The sequence below is a fragment of the Polypterus senegalus genome, chromosome 15 (assembly GCF_016835505.1).
Source record: "Polypterus senegalus isolate Bchr_013 chromosome 15, ASM1683550v1, whole genome shotgun sequence".
NCBI classification, from domain to species: domain Eukaryota; kingdom Metazoa; phylum Chordata; class Cladistia; order Polypteriformes; family Polypteridae; genus Polypterus; species Polypterus senegalus.
This window is the reverse complement of record NC_053168.1, coordinates 1,641,112-1,657,540: the sequence shown is the minus strand read 5'-3', so window position 1 is coordinate 1,657,540 and position 16,429 is coordinate 1,641,112. Positions and strand designations below refer to the sequence as shown.

General features: G+C 46.2%; 1 protein-coding gene across 1 annotated transcript in view; it reads left to right on the top strand.

Annotated features, from left to right (window-relative positions):
* LOC120515675 (sodium- and chloride-dependent transporter XTRP3A-like) overlaps nucleotides 1–16,429 on the top strand; it is a 49,178-nt gene that overhangs the window by 32,430 nt on the left and 319 nt on the right. The window contains exons 7-10 of the mRNA XM_039736895.1: nucleotides 4,312–4,474; nucleotides 10,748–10,952; nucleotides 11,051–11,210; nucleotides 13,988–14,153. Of these exons, the coding sequence (XP_039592829.1) occupies nucleotides 4,312–4,474; nucleotides 10,748–10,952; nucleotides 11,051–11,210; nucleotides 13,988–14,153 (694 nt within the window). The remainder of the gene's footprint in view (nucleotides 1–4,311; nucleotides 4,475–10,747; nucleotides 10,953–11,050; nucleotides 11,211–13,987; nucleotides 14,154–16,429) is intronic.

The following is a 16,429-nucleotide window of genomic DNA, read 5'->3' as shown; positions in this document are numbered from 1 at the left end:
GCCGTTTAATTTGTCTCTTCACTCAAACAGCGTCTTTCACAGTCACCACTACACCATTCACTTTAGAAAGGGACGCCTTTCTTATTAATTCTGTTGATCTCAATGGACATTCCACGATTGATGATCGCACAACACCAACATCTCGTTCTATCAGAAATTTGAATCTCCATCCACAAACACGTCATATTTTCTTTCGGACACAAACTACATGGGAGAAGTAACGTATACAAAAGTTCATCCCTGGGTGGAATATTCCTTTAAATCGCACGGGCTGCCGGACTCGTTTTCAGCTCCGACTCCCTGTGTGGCACTGAGCGACTGCTGAAGAGAAGCACAAGCCTGCCAGGTCCCTCCATCTTAGAGCTGAGGGTGCGAACGTTCTAGAAATATGGAGACAAGCTTAGAATGTGACGGACATGACGCAGGCATGAACCCCGGGACTTAGTTTGAGGGATACAAAGGATTCCAGCTAAGGACTGACCCCAAAGTTGATGAGCATCCAAAAAAAATTAATAAAAGAAATGAAAGAAACAAAGAAACGTATATTCAAAATGCGTCGGATATCAACCACAAGAAGAGCACCTAAATAAATAAACCCAACAGAATCACAATTAATAATCAAGAACAACGCATGACACTCGCCTGGTATATAAAGAGTAGCAAAAGAAAAGGACGAAGAGAAGGCACCGCAGTCTGTCAGTTGACATTCAAACGCACACAAACACTTCGGACAAATCAAATCATCACCTTGAGCTTCTCGGTCGTCTCCGTTTCGCCACAAAGTGTTTTGAGTGAAGAGCCCACCTGCCTCCATCATTTTCATTCGTAATGCTCCAATATAACACATCATTAGATGAACCTCGCCGGTATGACGTTGACGTTGTCAGACTAAGTTGATCGCCTCCCCAGCTCAAAGGACGTTCACGGCAGCGCACTTGCGCCTTATTTAGAGAACGTCAGGAGCGGCACAAGCAGCGACGACATCCGAGGGCCACCGCTTTACATCGCAGATTTGGTGGCTTCGGCCATCCCGTTTCTATAATCAGCCCTTCTTTAAGCGCCGCTGGTCTCTCTTTTCGAGTTCCTTCTCTCGTTTGAATTACCGCGTTGCCTTTAGGGTGGGAACTGGCAGCATAAAGAGGCACTCTGATTGGTTTCCCGGCGGAGCGGCTCAGTGTTAACCATGTGATGTAAAGACGTCATCTGATTGGCTGTCGGGCGGCTCTGCCAATAATTGTAACTTACAAAGACCGTGTTGCCCATAGACATACAGTAAGTATATAGACAGACGCCGCATTCACTGTGATGCCCAGTCGACACGATACGTCAGCGCGTCCGCACCTATTGTGAGTGGCAAAAGTGCCATTTAAACTAATACAGTACAGGTAGACGTGGAAACCGGGTTTTCTGATGAAAAAACAATAACGTTTAAAACAGCATCATTTACATACAACAGATTGTGGCAATTATTTATATCCATTTATACACTCATAATAGCAATTATTAATTATTATTAATATTAAATAATTCCTCCCGTATAAGTAACATTTCTCGGACTGCCTTCTTCCATCTCCGAAACATTTCTAGACTTCGTCCTCTTCTTACGCAACACAGTACTGACGTATCGGTTAATGCCCGAGTCACGTCACGTATAGATAACTGTAATGTTATTCTATCTGGCATCCCACAAAAACGTATCCATCGCTTACAACTTCTTCCAAATTCTGCTGCCAGGATGATAACCTGCTGCTCTAAACCCACTGAACACATCACACCGATTCTCTCTCACGTCACTGGCTCCCTGTTCACTACAGAATACGACACACAATCCCGCTCTGAACATTTCAAGCTCTCCACACCTCACTGATGTCCTCCAGACTGGCACTCGTCTCGCTCACTCAGATCCTCCACCGCAGCTCGACTTTCTGTGCCACACGTCACACTCGGTGCTCTGGGAGTCGAGCGTCTCTCCTGGGCTCCTCAACTCCTGAATTCTCTTCCCTCTCAGATCCGTCAGCTCGATTCAATAACACATTTTAAAACTTATCTTTTCAAACTGGAATACCAATTGTAAGTTTTTCACTGTCACTGCCAACTATCTTTGTTTTTTTGCTAATTATTGTTTTTTTCATTTATCATTCTCTTTGTTTTAATTTTACTAATGTTGTTTAGTTTTATTGTAAGGTGACCTTGAGTGCTAAGATAATAAAATGGGATTTCTAATGGTCAAATATAACCAAAAGAATTGTTCAGCCTTACCTATGAAATGTAATCCCCCGGGATCTGGTTTGGAGCGTCCAGCGGTTTGTACAATCCCACAATCCCAAGCAGCACATTATCCATTACTTCACTGCACAGCAGTGCCACTCGCAATATGGCGGCGACGCTGACGTACGATGCTGCTGGTCATGCGGCGTCTGGTAACTCTATGTCTATGATCGGGACCCCCGGCACTGTTCTTCGGACCTTTATAGCTGTCTCAAATCTCCCCCATCCCCCCCACCAATTCCATCACTCTCACCTCTCCAAGGCGGATTTCTCCCCCACCCCCGTTTTCTTCGATGGTACGTTCCTAATCCGTTGCTCTTGATTCTGCACTTTCCGGTGCTTTCCGGTGCGTCATACTGTATACGGCGGGTATCAGGCTTGTTTCTCGTGTTGTTAGGCGGGTTTTGAGCTGTCCATGGGCTGGGATTCTTTTCAGGGCCTGGCAAACCTGACCTGTCATTGGCTTCCAAAGTCACAGCACCATTCGCTACTGCAGGTCTAGACGAGCAGTTTAGGACAGACATGAAGGTTAGGGGTTAGTGTGTTTAGCACGGAGTAGAAATGGTTAAGATTAGGGGTAGCTTAAGGACACGGGTTGGCGAGCACTTTAGATGTGTGGTGATGTCACTTCCGTCCTTTAACCGTTGGTCTCGAACTGTTGGCGTAGACTTGCGGAAATGAAGGATGGTGTGGAAACATCTTGAGCAGCTGCATGGGATGGGAGAGCTGTGGTGGTCTGCAGCAGGAGGGCAAGCCCTTCAGTCTGAACTCAAAAAGGACCCCCAGGCACAGATAGTCCTCATCCCCCCAAAGTGCTACAGTCCAATGATCCAAAAAGTGGAAATACATTTTAAAGAATAAAGGTGTCAGGAACAGGTAAAATCTCACAAAGTATGTGGACCCCACTACAACGTGTACCGTACAGTATGGAACAGGCTTGACTGTGAAAGACGCTATATAACAGCTCAGGTGGGACAGCTGGGAGACAAAGTCAGAGAGGCGAGATGGCGTTGGTTTGGACATGTCAGGAGGAGAGATGCATGCTGGGTATATTGGGAGAAGGGTGCTAAGGATAGAGCTGCCAGGGAAGAGGAGAAGAGGAAGACCTAAGAGAAGGTTTATGGATGTGGTGAGAGAGGACATGCAGGTGATGGGGGTGACAGAACAAGATGACGAGGACAGGACGATATAGAAGAAGGTGATCTGCTGCGGTGACCCCTAATGGGAGCAGCCAAAAGAAGAAGATAGTTGAATAAATAAATTTGAAAATGTGGTCCACAAACAGGGAGTTCCTTCACATGGGAATTGAAGACCCGCCTCTCCCCCTCATTGATTGGTCGAGAGTCCCGTCTTCAACTCAAAAGCTGAACGTGAGACTTCTTTTTCACGAACGTTTTGATTTTGTTTGCTGGGGTCCGGCGTTGTTCACCATTGACTCCCGCTCTCTCAGAAACGTTGCTTTGGAACCGTGAGACTCCATTTTTATTTTCAGCCAACACCTCACGCTACCTGGGGTTAGTAACTTACCACAATCCTTTAAATCGGGGGTTTCAGCTCATGTGATTCTGATTGAATGTCCCCTTCTCTGGTGTCCCTGCTAACCCTGAGGAAGTATGAACCTCTGTGCCCATAAAGTACCTTGACATGGCATTCCTGTTGGAAAGGCACCACTGTATATAACATCAAACCCAGCAGGCTCCTTTTTGAAAAGTTACTTCTTGTGTTACCCCACCAGGGCTGACATTAACAAAACAAGCGTAGCCAACACTATGAAAGGTGCTATATAACATCACAAGACACCTGTGACCCCAACACAGTCTTCTCTTCTCTTCACCTGCCCACCCTCATCGTGGGACATGAACACCACCCTTAAATGACACTGCCAGGCACTATACAAGCCCCGATGCCAGGGAGCAGTTAGTAGCCAATTGGACAAACTTCCTCCATCCAGCTTTCTTGCTGCCCTTTGAATGGCGGAGCCGTGGTGCTGCTTGCTCTTTATAGCGACTGACTTTTCAAGCCCGTTGTTCTTTTTCACTGCAGGATGATTCTGCTGCTGATGAACTCCTTCGACTTGGCTGAAGGGTCTGTGACCGCAGAGAACCTGGGCGACTGGGTCACCCGCCTGAATGCCACCTACCCAGAGCAGTTTGCGCTGATTTCTCCGCAGATGGAGTTCTGTGACCTGGAGTCGGAGCTCGACACGGTATGGCGGCCGCTCTGTCATATTACCCAGCAGCCTCTGGCCTCCCAAATCCTTCACTTTCCTCATCTCGTATCCTTAAAATCAGGGCAGTGGCTCATGTTTTATACTTCACTGCTGCTCTGAAAGGTAAAGTGGAGGACCCTGACCTGGCATGTGGCTGTATTTGTGCCCACACATCTGTGGGGGCCAAACTCACCTCACCCTGCACTGCCCACCTGCCTTTCCTATGTTGCCAGTTGCATTCTAACAAACACCTCAGCCTAGAAATGAGCCAGCCTGTTTGAAAAGGCGCTATATTATGACCAGGAATGGGAACTGGAGGGGTTAAAGCATGCCAGGCTCCCAGACACGTGCAGGATATGGCAGATCACAGGAAAAAAATGTCCCACCTCAAGGTCTAGTTGAGGACTGAATGACCGTTGAGTTGTCACTCGCACGCATGCGGCCAATCATCTTTGCTCGGCAGGACTGGCTTAGGGGCGCCATGACACTCTTCTATCCGATGTCACTGTAGTGTGAACACACACTGATGTCCCAGGACCCGCTCTTTGGTGTTAATTATCTACAAATACAAACCTGCTCTTATCCCCGAGGAGAACATCTCTTCTATGATCAGCAAACCCACCAAAACGGGGTCTCCATTTCCTCCTGTCTTCAATGTCAGATATAAATAAGGGGAGCGTCAACCCACCAATACCCCAGAGCCAGCCCTGTTCCTCAGTGTCACCAGTGAGACTTTTGTATGGAAGCACATCAAGCAGACTGGCTGGCCCACCTTGCACTTCTGGATCCGGTGGACAGGCCTCACCACTAAGCAATAGCCAATCAGAGTGAGCAGGCTGTCAGGACCCGATTCAGGCCTCATTTTAGCAAAGGCCACCAGGGGGCTCAGTGTTTAGCCTTGAGAGAGAGCCCCCCCATTTTAATCAAACGCCCCCTGCTGGACGTATTGGAATATAACGCCCACATATTCAAGGAGTAAACATAACAGCAGGGGCTTCTGGGACACTCCACTCAATTCACGGGTAAATTCCCTGGATTTTGGCTCGTAAAGGTCAGCCCGCTGGTTTACGCTGCATTTAGAACAGACAAGGACGCTTTTTCTTCTTTCTCTTTCTTGCAAGGTTATTATAGTTAACAAAACTAAAATCAAAACTGAAACTATTATTAAAAAAACATTTTCGTAAACTGAAATAAAATAATTAACAAAACTGAAATGAAAAACTAAAACTAAATGAAACTATTAAAGTAGCTGGAAAGACTAACTGAAATAAAATAATAATTTACTAAAAATGATTTTAGTTTTCGTTTTTTTCAATGAATATTCTTGCTGTTAGTTTTTAACCCTTATAACTTTTAACTCTAAAACTGAAAGTCACCCACCACCAGCCGCCCGCACGTATTCATCCAGTGAACGGCGGCGTGTGACGGAGGGCGGCAGTTCACACAGCATTTGCGGTGACAGAACAACCCGAATACGCGTGTAATGAGTGTGGGATAGAAAACGATTTACACGCTGCCTTTCTTTGCACTTTTTGTATATCGAGATGTCATTCAAACGCCTGAAACTGGAATGTGGTGGTCAACAAAAACTTTACCGTATGGACAGAAAAATCACAAGTGAGTAACGTCTCAGTTTATTTCTCAGGTGCCTGCTTTTTGTTGAAAGTACGGTAATCATGAAAAAAATTCAACCTCCAGTTGTTGGTGAATCTTGACGTTTTAGACGTCCCCAAGTTTGAAAATATCGTTTTTTGGAATTATGTCTGTGTGTGTGTGTGTGTAGACACGATAACTCAAAAACACAACGAGATAGATGGATGAAATTTAGCCTGTGGTTGTTACACCAGAATTGTAGATCTGTAGTAACTTCTGGGCCAAATCCATCAACTGGAAGTTGTTCTTTACCTGAACGCGTTCTCGATTATTTTTTTACGAAATAGTCCAATTTATTCAAGTTGACTTTTATAATAATTGTTCATTATATCATTAATTTTATTTGATTTGTTGTTGATGGTTCTTTAATGTACATAATATAATCATCGTCTTGCGGTTTACTCCTCAAATATCCATCCCCATTTCTGAGTACACGAGAAGGTCGAGGGGACACCACTACCGATTTTTGAAAATAAAACTGCACTGATCGAGAGACTGACAAGGTGATCATACGAGATCAGCATATTGTAGCTGACCAATCACTTTTGCTTTAAAAACATCGTTTAACAACAAAGCGATACAAACCTTGTAAAACTGGCAACGTCTCTACTGAACTACAGGTAGGTAGGCGAAGAGAGTCTGCCAAGTGATGAAAAGCTAAACGTACTAATGTGTTTTTGTATTTATGCTCTATTTATTAATTTATCTTTTTTATTTAATACTCACAGCTCAATATACCTGATATTATGAAAGTAATCCAGTAGCAGAATTATGCTTTAACATATCTGTCCCCATTTTTTCAATGTTTCTCCCTCTCAATAGTTGACAGTTGAAATATCGTATTCTTTTTGTTCTTAACATCAGTCAAATCAAACGTTCCAGGGATCTTTCCTGCCTTAGGCTGCAGGTTTCCGGTGATCCTGCTCTGGATAAACTGCTTTAGATCATGTCGTGTATATATTGTTCCTAATCTCAGATGCTGTCTCTGTCATTTTGTGCCTGTCCATACTCTTATTACCTGCTCTTACTCTGCTCATTATGGGGTTACTGTTCTTATGGTGGGCTATTCAAGTCTCACTGCCCCTAACCTTCACACTACATGCTTGTTTTTCTATATTTGCCTCAATACAGCTCGGTGGGGTCTGCACACTCATTCAGGCCTAAGAGTCTTGTTCTTCCTAAGCTCCTGTGATTTTTATGATCACACCTGTGTGCAGATTCTGTTTTTTAATTTTTGATATCTTCTTGGGCCTGCAGGTACAAAATTCTGTCCATAAATTGTTCCGGAGATGGAATCAGAGATCAATATGGCTGGTAGAAAACAACAAAGCCCAGTATCTGAGATTTTTGAATGCAATATTGAAGGCATTCATTATAAGCACATTGTCTTTGAGCAGGATATGTTGTGCACTGTAGACATTTAGAGTAGAAAACCCTTACATCGTAAAATTCACATAAATTTCATTACAAATTGGCCCATTCTGGGCAATAAAAGGAAAAGGAAAAAAGTGCAGCACAGATTTGTTTAGCACAAATGACATAGAAAATAGTTTCAAAATTATTAAATTGTGTAAGATTGTTCATATTCAGTGCCTGGTTTTTTATCAGACAAAACCAAAACCAAATAGTAAGCCGTGTAGTGTAGTAAACTTCCACTAACATTAAACTCCAATTATATCCAAACCCGTTAAGTGTACAGTTCTGTCTCATTGTGACACAAACACTAAACTGCATAGCAGCTCTTTAACTGTACTATAATTACTAAAACTGAAACTAATATATACAAAAATTAAATAGAAATGTCTTTGTTAAATAAAAACTAAATTAAAACTAAAAATACACGATGAAGGAAAACTAAAATTAAACTGTATTTCCAAGTAAGGCCAGAAAAAATATAGAAATAAAAATGAATATAAAAAGGCAAAACTATAATAACTTTGCTTTCTTCTTCTCCCAATGCCTTCTTCCGGACTCCATACAGCAGCTGCTGCAGAAGGTGAGTGAGCTGCTCTCGAGTACGCTGGACATGAGACATGTTTGGGGTCCAGTCTGGCTATTATGTGAAGAGTATTCAAGGGCAGACGCGGAGTACAATATGATGTGAACAAACTTGGTTTTCACAGATGACAGCTCCATATTCACCAATACCAACACAGTGGCTACTGATACACGTTATGACATAGTTGGCATCGCCCAAACCTATGGCTTAAGGATCAATGTGGATAAGACCAAGATCATGACCACAGATGGATCACAGGTGACAGTTCACCTAGACGGAGTCCAAACTGAGGAGGTCCAAGCATTCAAATATCTCGGATCACTCGTACAAGAGGAGAAAGCGACATCAACAATCAAAGTCCATAATCAGATTGAACGAGTGGCTGTGGCGCTTGCATCGCTCAAGTGGTACTTTTGGAAGAAGTCCAGTATTTCCATTAAAACAAGGATACGTCTCTTCCGTACTCTGATCACGCCAATTCTCTTGAATGGAGCAGAAACGTGATTTGAACAAGCTGAAGGTCTTCCAAATGTGATGCTTGAGGCAAATATGGGGTGTGTCCCTCCGTGCGACCATTGGGACCCAGTGCGATAACCAGCCTCCAATGGAAGACCTGATCACAAAGCACAGACTGCAATGGTTTGGCCAGGTCTGCAGGATGAACCTTTTATGGTGAGAGCGACCCGCCTCCTGGAAAGTTCAACAAACCGCACCAAAGAAAACGTGGTTCAAACGTATCGAAGAAGCCCTAAAGAACCAGCTGACTGACCGTTGACGTGACCTGAAACATCACCATTGATCACCAAAGACGGGAGTGAAGCGTGGAATCCTGCAGCACCTACACCAGCGTATTGGTTGAGAGGACATCCTGCTCCCCCAGGTGCCAGCTAAAGGACCCTAAGACTAAGAAGTCCAGTCTCCACCAGGGCTCTTCTTCTTTCGATGGACATCTCGTGGGCCCTACCACATGTACGGTGGCCAAGACCAGCAGCTTAGACGTGAAATGGAGGTGTTTAACCAGAGACTCTCTACTCATGTTAGAAATGGGAACTCGAATCTGTAGACCACCAAGCAAATGGAAAGGCACCACCCTAGCCATCAGTTCAACTGACCAATCAGAAGTCAGACTTTAAGAGTTGCCTCGTCTTCACGGTGGGTGATGTGATCCAAGTTCTTCTACCTTGCCTCAGGTGCTCCCCCTACTGATCAGCCGCCCATACTACTTGTTGTAATTTGTGGATTGAGTTTCGTTGTGCTGTTACTCTCACAAGTGCAGAGTCCAATCAAATTATTACTTGCTAGTCAGGTGTCACCACTCTGTGGCGCCATTGGTGAAGTAGCAGTAGATTCGTACCTCAGAACTTGTGTTTTTCTTAACTACGTTAGTCATAGAATACATTTGAAAATATTTGATATCTCTTGGCCCCCGTGAACCTTCATGGCATCTCCTCGGTATCCTCGTATATCTCAGCCTCTCTTGACCGGCACTTCCTCTCTCATCCACATTCCCGGTAAGCTGGCTTCTCAGACTCCGAAGAGTCTTTTCGAGATGTGTTGCTTGCCTCGCGTCCACTTTGTGACTACCACCATTGTCAGACACGTCCTCCGTTATGCAATGTGAAAATGCGGTTTGTGTTCTGTGAATATCTCCTGTCTTTGGAGGCGACTCTCAGAGTTCCTCCTACGCCTTTCTTCAGTGTTTCAACCTCATAAAGCCTGCTTCTCAGACGTGTTGCTCACCTCCTGTCCGCGTTTTGTGAGCACCCCCGGTGGTAGAAGGGCCCCCATTACCTGCTGTGAAAACGCCATTCGTATTCTTGTGAATGCTTCCCGTCTTTGAAGGTGACTCTCGGCGTTCCTCCTATGCCTTTCCTGAGTATCATCATGCGTTTCAAGCGCTTCATCTTGGTCACGTTTGACTGAGAAACCAAAGTGAATCTGACCAATCAGACCAAATCCAAAGTGCCCAATCAGATTGTTCTGTCGAGACTGGACACACACACACAAATGCAGACAGTGGAGTTTTATTGTATAGTAGATTAGGGTTTGAGTGCAAGCTAAGCAGATTCAGAGAACAGAAACTGGGAGAAAAGTCAGAGATCAAAGCCGAGACTCAGGAACCAAAAGCAAAATGAGAGGCAAACACTGAAGCCAAAACTACGAGCTACGAGACAACAAGGAGTTTTAGAATCCGCAACCCTGGATGAAGAAGTGATTCCAATGGCGACCTCTCCACTCGTTGCATTGTAGCGGTTATCACAACCTCCGGGGACAAGCCAGCAGCTGCCCTAATGATGGGACCACCAAAATATGACAATTACAATGAAATAAAAAAAAAAGCCAGAGGTCTTTAAATCAAAAAGCTAAAGTGAGATTTGGATCCTCGGGCTCAAGAAACCCCCACAAATGAGTGCAAGATCTCGTAAAGATCGTAAAGAAAATGAAGACAAATTCAATAACGAGCCCATTCACGATGTATCCAAATTCTCCTCGTTTAGACTCGGATGGCGAGGGTCCAGCTTCGTTTATCGCCTTCCATGGTTGCCTTTTTTTATGTTTCCCCCATTTTGTTCGAGTTTCGGCCCTCACGTCTGCCTTTTTGTCCTTTCCATTCACAGGCTGTGGAGGGGACTGGCCTAGCGTTTATTGTGTACAGCGAGGCCATCAAGAACATGGAGATCTCCCAGCTCTGGTCGGTGTTGTACTTCACCATGTTGCTGATGCTGGGCATTGGGAGCATGCTGGGAAACGTGGCGGCCATAATCACTCCCTTACGAGACTGGCAGTTTCTCTCCAGGCATCTCCAGCAGGAGACCCTCGCAGGTCTGTAATTGTGGTGGCATCTCAGGACCTTTGTGATTTCATCCACGTGTGCTCACATACACTCACACGCTCACCACTGTTGTTTGATGTCATTGCAGGACTCGTCTGTCTGCTGTGCTTTGTCATCGGCCTCGGGTTCACCTCCCGTTCAGGAAATTACTGGTTTGCCATTTTCAACGACTACGCAGTCACCCTGTCCCTGCTCTTCATCGTCCTCATTGAAATCCTAAGTGTCTGCTACATTTATGGCTTAAAGAGGTGAGGCTCTCTGTGTTGTATTGTCTAAAAGACTCAGGTTAGGCGGACTGGCCCTAGAGTGTGTGTGTGTGTGTGTGTGTGTGTGTGTGCTCACCCAGTGATGTGATGCACTGGCATCCTGTCCAGGTGTTGTCCCTGCCCTGTGCCCAATGACTGCTGGGATCGGCTTTGAAAACAGATGAATACAGGGGTGTTTGTATGTAGAGGGGCACAGTAGTGCCACCTGCTGGACAAAGAGGAACATAAGTGACGTGACCTGTCTCCTCCTCCTCCTCCTCCTCACTGGAAAGAGTCAAACTGCAGCCCACAATACACACAACATCAGTCACTGAAGAAGATGGGCTCAGCTGCAGACCTCCATAGCTCCGTGATTCAGCAGGTCCACTGGACAGCCAATTGGATGGCAGGATTTTGTCACCTGGTTTACCAGGCCTACCCATAATCTTAACCCTAGTGTTAGCAGAGGGATCACATAAAGCGACCAACCTCCTCAATGGAGTGGCACTCTGGTGGTCCGCAGCTGGTCCATTACACCAAAAGGCACAACATCTGGACACGCCCATGCAGTAAGGACATCATCAAAGCCACCATTTTGTGGGCGTCACCTGACTAGTGTCATACGTCCAACTCATCTTCTGTTTCCTGCTTGGGATTCACGGCATCACATGTTGGAAATGAAATTCTTTAAAACGTTCTCCCCGTGTCTCCAAGGGGCTTCACTCCAGATACTCGGTCGTTTCTTCTCCCCCTCAAAGATGGTATTTTTTTTATCGGTTGCCTACTCCAGGTACAGTAGATGGTATTGGCGGCTGTGAACAATTTTTAAATTCATGGTTTCATGGAAAACGATGACAACAAAATTTCTGCTGGAATAGGCAGCTATGGAGAGCAACGCTGGACGACAGCAAACCGTCCACGAGAGAAAAAATGTCACATTCATCATGTCACATAATCCACGTGTCCAGACATCCAGCTGTGCAAAACAAATTCACTTTCAATAAAAAATTGTGGAGTAAAGCAGTTGTCGAGAACTAAAACGGAGCCCACGGGGACACGAGTTGTTGACCAGCCTGCTGTCGTCCTGTTTTGTGGACCACAGGGGAGCATACAGCCACCCTAACCCGACACAGACAGACAGACAGACAGGCAGGACAAACAGCACACCTTTACTTACACGTCTGGAAGCGCTTTCTTCACTCCCCACAGGAGCACCAAGGCACCGTCCTTTTCCTTCTTTCCTTTCTTTCTTCTCTGCCTCCACTCCACTCCTCTCCCTCGCGAGCTTCATCCTTCTTCCTCCCGACTCGGACTCCTCGAATGGCGCGAGGCGGCTCCTTTTCTTCAGCTCCTGGGATGCTCATCAGTATAACCTGGAGTCACTCCCATGTGTGGTGGAAGTCCACTGTAGGGCTCTGCAGCTCCCCCTGGTGGCCCCTCTGGAACCCAACAGGGCTGTGCCCAACTCCAAGTCCCAGCATGCCCAGTGGGAATCCGTGGTGCCTCTAGTGTCTCAGATGCGCCATCCTGCCGGATCATGGCCGAGGCCGCCCGTCACAGTTTATCTTCACATCCACAATCTCGGACTGACTGAGCGGCCGTCTGTGAAGCTGCACGAGTGAATCGACCTTCTGCTTGCTGAAGCCTCGCGGTGACTGTTAAGTTTCCGGCACATTCTCTCCCTGATGAAGTTCTCTCTCCCTTTCCTTGAATTTTAATCTTTAGTTGTACTCGTCTCTCAGGCCACGTCCACACTGCCTTTCGTCCACACTACCCTGGCGTTTTTACATCCTGGAAACGAAGCCGTGAGCTTCTCAAAACACCTCCACCAGGCTTGGCATTGCAGTGTGGAGGGGTGAAGACAAAGAGTTCTGAAAAGGCGGACTCTGATTGGTTCGTACTTAATGTGCATCTCGTCCCTGATTGGACCCTGCTCAATACAATGTCTCACTCTCTGACTGGCCACATTCCAACATGGCGGACAGAGACGAGATTCTTTCAACAGCACTGAGACCCATGCAGGGAGTCGAAGGCCGCGGCCGAGGCTGTGATTTTAATAGCACCTTACAGGGAGAATCCACCGGCCTAGGGACACACATAAGGGACAATGGTGACATCTTAACCAAAGCCTGAGCCCAGCAGACTGCATTTACATCAAACTCTGAATGCCAATCTGTATTCTGGGCACAACCTCCTCTTGGAGTGCCACAACGGTTTGGAAGACCTGGCACTTCGTCCTGCACTGAGCTGTTTGAGATCAGAGGTGGGCAGCCCATTAGGTGACAGCACCCTGGGGGGGGGCACCATTTTTGAAAGGGCCGTGCACTCCAGGACCCTGCCACTCCCATCCACACCCTGGACATTGTCGTGGTATCTCCGGGTCTTTCTGAAATGCCCCGCCAGCACTACGGACACTGAGGGGGTGTCACTTTGGTAGCCAAAGGGGCATGTGTTTTAGCCACCAAGGGCTCATTATGGGCTTTGACTGGCACTGTTTGAGATGATGGGAGATGGCACTGGGAGAGCCCGTTACCTCCATTAAGAGGAGGACTGGGCAGGTAAAAGGAATCAAAGGCAGGACCCTCAGGGTCATTCGACTAATGACAGGAGACCACTCAGTCCATCAGGCTCCTTTGTTTAGCCCATAACCAAACGTTCACAATATGGTGGGGACAGCTGAGCTGCTCTGGTCAAGTAGGACGATGACGCTCGTCAGTAAGAGGTCACCTCGAGGGACAGTGGTTGCCGCTCACCCTGATGTGTCGCCTGTTGCTCTACAGGTTTGAGGAGGACATCAGCATGATGATCGGTCATCTGCCACACTGGTACTGGAGGGTCACCTGGTCCGTCGTCAGCCCCCTGCTGATTGTCGGCTTGCTCATATTTTACATGATAGACTACATCACTGGTGGAACTCCGACCTATCAAGCGTGGGACGAACTCCAGGTAAGTGTCTTTGTTTTATTTTAATTAATCGTTTCACGTGAAAGAAAAGGAGACGCGTCTCACCGTGATGGACCACCCTGCAGCGTACCCCACTACTCACACTCACCAATGGCACACGACTTGCGGTCGTGGGGCACGTCAGACTGGCCGACTACGGTGGCTGATCTCCTTGGCCATTAGACGACTTTTCCAGCAATTTTCGGTCGTAGCCTTCATTCACACTACGTGATCTTAGCGAGTCGGAGGCGGTCGGCGAGGACAGCCTGACGTCTTTTTTGGCATAACTGGTGACGGAGACCAACCAGTCTGCGACTCGCCCCTCAAACATTTTGTGTTTAGTCAGAATGGTGGGCTTTGTGTCTACGAGAACCGACAAGCAGTGACTGCAATGCGCCAAATGTAGCGACGAGGAATTAGAAACACGCGGGTGTTTTGGGCATCACAGACGGAAGGGAAGTTCGTCAGGCTGATGTCTCGACAGAAAGAAAATGGCAGAGACTGCGGCTGCACTTTCCAGATCTGTAACCCCTCGTACAGCACCAGTCGGTAAACGTGACACGGGTTGTGATTTTCAGTGGTGTAACTGACATACCCAGGGACTAGAAGTCACAGAAGATGACATCGGCTGTACAGGACTGACAATTTAACAACGCTGTGACACTCAACAGTGCGCTGCCTGACGGAGCTGCTGCCACATGAAGGGTTAACGGGTACGGCGACTTCAGCTGCCAGCTCGGTCCCTTTTTCTTTTTTTTCCATTTTGTTGTTGTACATAAAACTGAGAACATCAGACGAGCTTCTCTTCCTTTTGTGAGGTCCCAAAACCGCCGCGTGTTCCTAATTCCTCATCGCTGCATTCTGTGGACTTCAGGGTGAGCAGTCACTGGATGTTGGCACTCGTAGACGGGCACAGACCACCCCTACTAAAGACAAACTTGGAGAACTGAGTCACCGGAGATGTCACATGAGGGAGCAGCAAGTGAACGCAGCGGATGTGACGTCGCCTTACGCTGTGGCAGATGGAGTTCAGAGCTGTCCATAAGACCCCCAGTCTGGCACTTCCTGTGAAGAGCCAGAGTGCAGTACTCACAGTGCCCACCAGAGGGCACCTCACTCCACTGTTAACAGCAACGGCTTTTTGATCCTTTTTTTTTTTTTTTTTTTAAATCGACCCTTCTCTTTCTTTGGTATTGGGGGGTTTGTAATTTCCCAGCCTTATTTGAATCTGATGTTTGTTTTGAATTTTCTTCATTATTTGCACCATTTGGGTCTCCCCAGCGTTACGACAGAGCCCACTTGTTGCTACGGCGTATTCTCAGAGGTTGTGACATTTTGGGACCGACGCGATGAGATAAAAAGGTCACCTCAAGTTCACCGATTTCTAAGCCTTTTTATTGCACAAGTTTTTTTAAACTAAAGTGTCGTCTTTGAACTTTTTGCCGCGGCTGCCTGTGTTTTTGACTCGTTTCGACTTCACAGTTCCTGAATTTTCTCCTGGTTGCACTGTTCTTTATTTTGTTTGCTCGTTGTGTTATTCTGAGAGATAAACCGCTAACAAAATTAAAGTCGCAGGACCAGAATAGGAGACGATGACAATACATTGCTGTACAAAGTCAAAACTCAGAGCAAAACGAAAAACCATAAAGACTCTCAGTAAGAATTTCATAGCAGATGACGAAAGGCCATCAGTACCAACCTTTATACCCGCTGCGTCAATGACGTCACAAAGCACAACCTCAGAGTACCCCCTCCCCGACTAGGAGCAGTTTTCCCAACAATGGGAAGCCAAAAAAAAAAAAACACCATAAAATGGTGTCAGAAACAGCACAAAATACTTTCAGAAACTTTAAATGAGCACAGAATCTAAAACTCAAACGAGGAATCCATTTACTTCAAAATCTCTTAAATATAGAAAAGCTCTTCTGAAAAAAGATGAGAAGTATTACAAAAATATAACAAGTAAACTTATAACAGCCTGTCAGCGGTATTCATATTTATGATGCACACCCTGCTGGAATTCATGTAGTAAAAAAGTGGATGGAATTTTCCATTCCAACAGGTGGTGCTTTGCCCACATTAGCACTGCTGAGATTCCTGCATGTAACTGAGACAACAAGCAAACGTGATGAACAAAAACGTAAATAGAAACTTTAAAAAAAAGCTAGCGGGAGTGCTGACCTCATGCGACTCCCCCTAAACATTCAGACGAGCTGCCCTGAATGATGGAGTGAAGTGACCCCCACCAGGTCGAGATCTGAAGGTCCTGCTCCGTCTGG